Source organism: Anarrhichthys ocellatus, unplaced genomic scaffold, assembly GCF_004355925.1.
Source record: "Anarrhichthys ocellatus isolate YVR2014 unplaced genomic scaffold, GSC_Weel_1.0 scaffold2125, whole genome shotgun sequence".
Lineage (NCBI taxonomy): Eukaryota > Metazoa > Chordata > Actinopteri > Perciformes > Anarhichadidae > Anarrhichthys > Anarrhichthys ocellatus.
In genome coordinates, this window is record NW_022282099.1 from 1 (window position 1) to 8235 (window position 8235).

General features: G+C 41.7%; 1 protein-coding gene across 1 annotated transcript; it reads left to right on the forward strand.

Moving 5' to 3' along the window:
- The first annotated feature begins 80 nt into the window (after positions 1–80).
- LOC116378154 (putative pre-mRNA-splicing factor ATP-dependent RNA helicase DHX32) lies at positions 81–7936 on the forward strand. The gene is made up of 2 exons (XM_031839973.1): positions 81–2216; positions 4510–7936. Exons 1-2 carry the CDS (start codon positions 1761–1763, stop codon positions 4774–4776), a joined length of 723 nt encoding a protein of 240 aa, XP_031695833.1. The 5' UTR covers positions 81–1760; the 3' UTR covers positions 4777–7936.
- Positions 7937–8235: the final 299 nt, after the last annotated feature.

Sequence of the window (8235 nt, forward strand, 5' to 3'; positions counted from 1 at the left end):
TACACATATATGTATATATATATATATATACACACATACACATATATGTACACACACACACACACACACACACACGTATTTGTCAATACCTTGCTTAACATGTTTTTCTCTAAAAAAAACTTTTTAATTTGACAAAAGAAATCGAAGTTGTCAAATATGAAGTGGTGTTGAAACACAAGCATTCTAGAAGCAGAATACAGTCTACAATAAACCAGTGGATTTCAGATTAAAGATTGCAACGGTATGACCAGTGGCTTGGCTGCCAGTGAGGCTGCTAGCATGGAGGCGGCTGACACATCTCAGTCACACAGAACAGTATTTACGATACCTGGACTTTGATTTTACACATCCCAAAATGATACTTTGCTCTATAAAACTTTTTCAAAAACTTTACCTCCAAAATTCTAATGTAAATGAATAAAAATGAGAATAAGATGAGCCAAGAATAAGTAAAGTGTAAAACTCTGAGCAGGCTTTGGCAACTTTCATTGGTTCATTCAGATGACCTTTGCCCAGCAGCTATCTCTGATCTGCTCCTCTGCTTATCTCCTGTTGCATTCTATCAAACCGCTCTTTTCCTCCTTTATTATTTGATGAGGTCATAAAATCCTTCTGCTCTGTTGCATTCAAACGTATTGTCCAGGTTGTTGAATGAATGACCGGAACAGGTCAAAAGTAATCAGAGTAAACTACTTCAGGCTTTCAGAGTGCTTTTATGTTCAGTGTCAAGACAAAGGTTGTTAAATGATCAGTTCATTTGCTCTTTATGTTCCAATGTCCATTGATTCATTGTTGGGTTAATGAAATGTCCAAAATAGTGAAAAAGGTTTCCAGAGCCCACGGTCCTGTAGAGATTTATGCTTGTTTACTTGATTCAATTTGTTCTTGTAATGCGTCTTTAATCAATAGAATCATTTCTACTGCTATCTACAGCTCACATTATGGATCACATGACATGACCATATTCCTTTCAGTCCCATCATTTCTCTCTTTGTTCATTGGAAGGACGACATACAGTGAGATTACATAAATCTATTGTTCATCATGGATCCAAATAGTGACTCAAGTCCTTCACTAATAGCTTGTTCTGTCCGACCAACAGTCCAAAACAAACATATTTACAGTCACATAAGACAGAAAACAAGAACAGCAGCAACAACTCTGAATAAGAAGTTGGAACTAGGAAATGTTTTGCATTATTATTATTTGTCAAATGGCTTGAATAAATGATGAATTGATTACCAGAATAGTTACTGATGAATTATCTGTCTAATGACTAAAAGACTAACTACTGCAGCTCAATATACCAGTATACCTTTTCAGCCAATGTATCTGTCCCTTTGACATCTTTGATTCTTGGAGGTCACTATGCAAATCAATGAGAATATTTGCCTCATGGCATAATAGATTTCTTTGTGATGATGTACCTCTGCTTTTATTATAAACCCGCTATGTAACAAAATATGTGAACATGTTGGTATTAAATCACATATTTCACACCTCTAGCTGATGGACCACCAATACGGTAGAAGCCTGTACCTCTCTTTTCATCTGCTCCCCCTCACATGAATCAACCAGCACAGCAGAACAGCGGACAGGCCTGCAGGCCTTCGCTGTTCCACAGATCATGTCTGTTGACTGAGACAGACAGACAGAGGCATCTGGGTGGAGTCAAGCATTCCACAGTTGGATACCAAACATGCTGTCTGTCCCTTTAACAGGGCCTGTTAAAGGGAAAGGAGAAAACACAAGTGACATCCATGTTGTTTCTAAGGGACGTTAGAGCATCACCTCCTGACTCCCTCCTTTGCTTCTTGTGTTTTTGTCCCTCTGCAGGTGATCTCAGGCCTCTCTGTGAACCAGCCCCTCACCCACCCCTGCTGGCAATGTCATCGCCACCAGCAGAGCCCCCAGCCACCTCCCTGTCCCGAGTGTGGCCCTTTGCTGCCCTGGACTCCCTGTCCATGTCTTCCCTCCTGTCTGGGGATTTAGACAATGAAGGTGATGGAGGAAGAGGAGGAGGGGAGGAGGATGGGCTCGGAGACCTAGAAGTGAACCCTTATGACGGTTTGCCTTTTTCTTCGCGCTACTACGCCCTGCTGGAAGAGAGGCGGCAGTTTCCCATCTGGAGGCTCAGGCAGAGTCTGCTGGAGCACCTGGAGAGCCACAACATGCTGCTGCTCAGTGCATCGAGTGGAGCTGGAAAAAGCACCCAGGTAACCAGGATCCAACAGGGACATCACATGTAGTGTATGGAGTCACCGAGATTTATTCAGCTCAAACTCTTAACATGAACCTGTTCTGTTCTTAGACAGTGTCTTATTCACCATCATTATGCTACTATTTAGCCATGTTTTTGATACCACTATAACATTTCCTCAACACTGTTATGAGGGAGAAAGTCATTCTTACTTTACTAAGAACAACTGTCACTTCTTTACTAAGCTGTTTGTCATGCAACACCATAAGCCAAACATGCATCAGTGTCTGTTAACATGAGAACTTTAAATCGGACACTGAAAATAAGACAAATGTTTTAATTTGCTGTTCTGCAGACACAATTTGAGCTCAATGCACTGCACACTGAATGAAGGTAACTGCTCTTTCACCACTTTGACACATAGATAAAACACAAGCACATTCACATTGAATCACATTCTGCAATTCAACAACAGATATGTGATATAAAGACAAACGCACGAAATAATCAACAGCAGGCTAATGCTAGTTATATAGCCAACAGCGGTGAAAGAAGTATTCAAATCCTTTACTTATGTAACAAATGCATCCTATGTTTAAACTGATCACATGTTTTATATGTAAGATCTTAATCTACAAAGTCACCTGTAACAATACCTGTGTTGTACTTATATAAACGTAATGGAGTAATAACTTCTTTTTTCCCTCTGAAGTTCAGTGGAGGAAAAGTGTTGAGCAGCACAAAATGGAAATACTCAAGTGAAGTACAAATACCTCAGAACTGTACTTAAGTGCAGTACTTGAGTAAATATACTTATACATTTACAATGCACATCCACAATATATCCAGTGATATTGGAATCATTTTCCAACGTTATTGGGTGAATGGTTGGAACCATTTATCAGTTGTCAGTGTCTCCCTGACTTTGAGTTGGATCTCCTAGAGATGTGTGTTTCCGTCTACTGCTTTGTGGTGTCAGAGTGATAGAGAGGTTTCCTTCATTTGCTTGCGTTTGTCTATTTGCACGTGTCCTTAAGTGGCATTGTGTGAAGCTGTCTTGGCTGCTATACAGTTTGGTCGTATTGAGGATTAATTGAGTCTGTGGCACAAAAGGTAACAACAAAATCCCAGCAGAAGAATAACCGGGCTATTGAAACACAGCAATAATGGCTTCATGCTCCATCTTTGTTCTATAATGTTGGGCACAGACAGAGGAGCGAGGGTTAGGCTTACACCCCACAGAGAATGACTTTACATTATTGTTACCAACTAGTGATGCATCGGATCATAAACCTCTGGTCTACAAGGCTCCAGACTATTTATTATTTACCACAGTCCAAAAAATCATTTAACCGCTCTGAAGTCAGTAAACCATCAAACATTCTAAATGTTACAGTTTTACTTTGTTAAAGTCATTTATGGTGTTTTTGTTTCTTCGTCAACACAATTCAAATGATAAGGAAATAAAAGATTGTATTTTCATTGATTAAATGAAACGTGTCATTAGTAGTTGTAACGATGTATTATAATCTGCTTAGAGCTAGTGTTAACAGCTCATAATTCAGCTCTAATATCCATTTATGTTGTGAAAACATCTCCTTCAAACATCTGGATTTATTCAAGTTTCTCACCAACACTACATTTTACGAGATTACATGTGAACACATCAGAACGTTAAAATGTGCCTACAGCAGAGTTAACCTGAAGACTTATTTCATCAAGAATCCCCTTCCCACCTCCTTCCTCTGTCTGCACTGTTAATGCTACTGCCAGGTGTTTCCCAAGGACAAAACACAACCTCTCTATCAACGTGGTGACACTGTCCCTTTGGCCTTACTCTTCCTGTTGTCTGCTACCTTTCCTCTCACTCAGGATTGAATTAGAACGACTGGTACTACTCAAAGTGTAATCCAAATGTAATATTTTAGATGTTTTCCTCGGGAGTTACTGGAAGCCGAAGCAGAGCCAGAAAGAGAGTGAATATTGTCACTACATGCATCGGGTGGACACAAACAACCCCAAATGAATGTTGATGTTGCATTGTGTCGGATGGATGTATAAATAGGTAACCGTATGCTAAGGTGTTGGCCATAACAACTTTATAAAGATGATATTAGTCTGTTTCTCGGGTTGTTGGCTGAAACAATCATTTAATGAGGACTACTTGTAATTGGTTAAGATGGATGGTCCATCCACTGTACAAAGACTTAGCCGCTCCACCTTCATGTTCAAGTACTTCTTTTTAAAGTGGGTGTGCTTCTAAAAAAAAACTGATTAAAACCTCCGTCTTTCTTTTCTTCTCCCTGCAGGTGCCACAGTGGTGTGTGGAGTATGCTTTGTCCTATGAGTTTTCTCAGGGCCTGGTGTGTTGTTCCCAGCCCTCTTCGGTGACGGCGGTGAGTCTGGCCCTTCGCGTGGCTGATGAGATGGACCTCAGTCTTGGTCTGGAGGTGGGCTACAGGGTGTCTCATGATGACAGCTGTACAACCGACACCCTGCTCAGGTTAGGCTGCATGCATAACATCTTATCATTCTCCCAAGTGTTGGGTCTTGACTCTCATCTTCAGTTGCACTGATACAGCTACCAATAACGAAATGGAAATCCATTTCTCCCCATTTAAATCATTCAGTCGAGGTAACAGAGCCATCTGCAAAATTCCACCTCGTCCGAAGGAAAAGAACCAATCAGAGCTGTGCAGCCTCCAACGCAGCTGTCAATCACTGCTTGTGAACTCAGATCAAACTGTCAAAACAAGCAGTGCTGATCAAATATAAATCAATATTCTGTTACCGCATTTCTCAAATGTTGTCATAAACATATTTCGTCACTAACGGGTCACATATGGGTCACAAACTCTCATTTTACAGCAAAGCGAAATATGCTTCTTAAAAAGAAAGAGAAACTTGATTCATATTTGATCATCGCTGCCTAGTTTGACAGTTTGACCAGAGTTCACGAGCCTCACAAGCAGTGATTGACAGCTGTGTTAGAGAGTCCTTTTCTCTGATTGGTTGTTTTCTACAGATTCCAGGAGTGGCCATTCAGAGAAACAATATGAATTTTGAGGCCCAAATTCTAAGTGGAGGGATGTTGAGCACGGTCAAGCCACATTTACTCACGGCACATCTGACGGCTACAGTTTGTGCAACCAGCATCAGACTGTTGTGAAACGAGCCTCTGTGCTTATCTGCACATCAATCGTGTTGTTTTTTATTGATCACTCTTCGCGCTCTGCTTATCTTTCACCTTTGTGTACACGAGGCTGGCTCCACATCAGCATTCCAACAAACATGTATTGTTATCATAATCTTTATCTTAATTTCTTCTTCTGCATACTTTCAGCTACAAAAAACGTTCAACTATCAAAATATTCAGCTCTTTAAGGACATGCCGGTTACCTCTTATGCTTTTTGAAATATTAAGCTTTTCTTCATTGATTCTCTATGGAGCAAATCCTCTCAAACCTCCTCAACTTTGAAAGTCTTCTGCATACTGTTACGTTCCTTTTCTGTTGGTCCAGGGGAGGATTAGGGACCAACATAAAACAATCCAAATGATAAACAAATAGCCCGTGTTCCGCAAACAATATTTATTTTGCTCACGTACAGTTACATTTTAGTGAGCCTCAACACAGTGTGGGAGAGGATGGGACAGGTGTGGTCGTGCCAAACAATTGAAACCAACATAACTGAACTTGGCCTAACTAACTAACCTCTGAAATCAAACAAACAAAATGGCTTTGCTAGCTTATCTAAATGTACTCGACCAAAACCAAATACAGATGGGGCACCGACCAATAAGCCTAGTGTATCTAGACACAGAAAATCAACTACATTTGCGCCAATGTAAAGGGTACTCCAGACTCACCTACTGTCCGCAACCTCTCCCGACAAACGGTAACCTGAAGTCTAGCTCGCAGCATCGACAATTGAAGACCAGACCCAGCTCAACTCCTGAGTCTTCCTGCTTTTCTCTTCGGCTCCCCATCTGCCGATTGGCCAGCCTGCAGTTGGTGCAACCCACCGAGTAGCACGACCGGCCCCCACAGGTGGAACCCAATAAACTGATTGCCAGGATAGGAGACTCACTGAGGGGGAGAGAAAAAAGGAAGGGCAGGAGGGGAGAAAACACAACATGTAATACCCCCACCCATATAAGCTCAAACATAATGTTTGATTCTACAGTGCACGCGACAAAGCATCCGCAAGAACATTTTCAGACCCCTTTTTATGAATGATTTCTAGATTGTAGTTTTGAATGATTAGAGACCAACGCATAAGACGCTGGTTGTAGTTATACATCCTGGAGATGAACACAAGTGGGTTATGATCGGTGAAAACTTTAATAGGCTTAACACTTGACCCAAGGTAAACCTCAAAATGTTGTAGGGCGAACAACATTGCTCGAGCTTCGTTCTCTATTGTGGAATATCTAAGTTGATGTTTGTTGAACTTCCGGGAGAAGTAACTCACAGGATGATCGATGCCCTGGTCATCCTCTTGCAGAAGAACTGCCCCAGCTCCAACCGCACTGGCATCAACTTCCAGTTTGAAAGGCGAAGAGAAATCTGGGGCAGTCAGGACAGGAGTGCAACACATTATACTCTTAACACTTTCAAAAGACTGATTGCACTCACTAGACCACACAAAGGGCTTCGCGGGACTGGTTAAATCAGTCAGTGGGGCTGCTACAGAGGAGAGGTTTTTGCAGAACCGTCTATAATATCCTGCCATCCCAAGGAAACCGCGCAGCTCTCTCCTGGTGGTTGGTGCAGGAAATGTCGCAATGGCTGCGATCTTGGCCTCCGCAGGACGAACCTGTCCTCGACCAACCTGCTGACCATGATAGAGAACAGTTCCTTTTCCAAACTCACATTTGGCAAGATTGAGTGTTAGGGATGCAGTAGAAAGACGCTTGAAAACCTCTCTCAATGTAGTCATGTGACCAACCCAGTCATCAGAATAGACTACAATATCGTCAAGATATGCTCTGCAGTGTGGAACGTCTCCCAGTACTTCATTTACTACCCTTTGGAAAGTAGCAGGAGCATTACACATACCAAATGGCATGACGGTATATTGTAAGAAACGATCAGGTGTCACAAAGAGAAAGCCACTGTAGAAAGAATTCGCCCAAAGGCATGTGGGAGACTCCAATGTCAATTGGAAGAAGGTTCTTTGGTCTCATGAGACAAAAATGTAGCTTTTTGGCCATCAGACTAGACGCTATGTTTGGTGAACACCAAACACTGCACATCACCACAAACGCACCATGTCCACCGTGAAGCATGGTGGTGGCAGCATCATGCTCTGTGGATGCTTCTCAGCAGCAGACCCTGGGAGGCTTGTAAAGGTAGAGGGGAACATGAATGCAGAAAAATATCCACAAATCCTGGAGGATAATCTGACTCAGTCTGCAAGAGAACTACGACTTGGGAGAAGATTTATTCTCCAGCAAGGCAACGACCCCAAGCATACAGCAAAAGCTACACAGAATGGTTCAAAGACCACAAGGTGAATGTTCTGGAGTGGCCAAGTCAAAGCCCAGACCTCAATCCAATTGCAAATTTGTGGCTGGACTTGAGAAGAGCTGTTCACGCCCGATCCCTAAGTAGCCTGACAGAGCTTGAGCTGTTTTGACGAAGAATAGAGAAAAATCTTAGTGTCCAGATGTGCCAGCCTGAGTGAGACATATCCACACACACTCAGTGCTGTGATTGCAGCCAAAGGTGCATTTACTAAATACTGACCTGAAGGGGGTGAATACTTATGCAATCTTTACTTTACCTTATATATTTTTAACTAATTGACATTATTTTGTAAAAATCTGTTTTCACTTTGATATTAAAGAGGGTTTTTTTTGCAAATTCTTGTCAAAAGAGCCAAATTATATTGACCATGATTTCATGTATAAAAGCAACAAAAGGATGAAACATCCAAGGGGGGTGAATACTTATGCAAGGCACTGTATAAGCAGAGGAAGAGTGAAGATATTTTCAGTATGTATGTATTTTCTATTTTTGGATTGGACATCT

Bases quoted from the DNA above. Each gene is read 5' to 3' on its own strand.
- LOC116378154 (XM_031839973.1), top strand. From the start codon at position 1,761: ATGTTGTTTCTAAGGGACGTTAGAGCATCACCTCCTGACTCCCTCCTT. The intron at 2,217-4,509 runs GTAACCAGGATC...TTCTCCCTGCAG, and splicing joins GAGCTGGAAAAAGCACCCAG to GTGCCACAGTGGTGTGTGGA.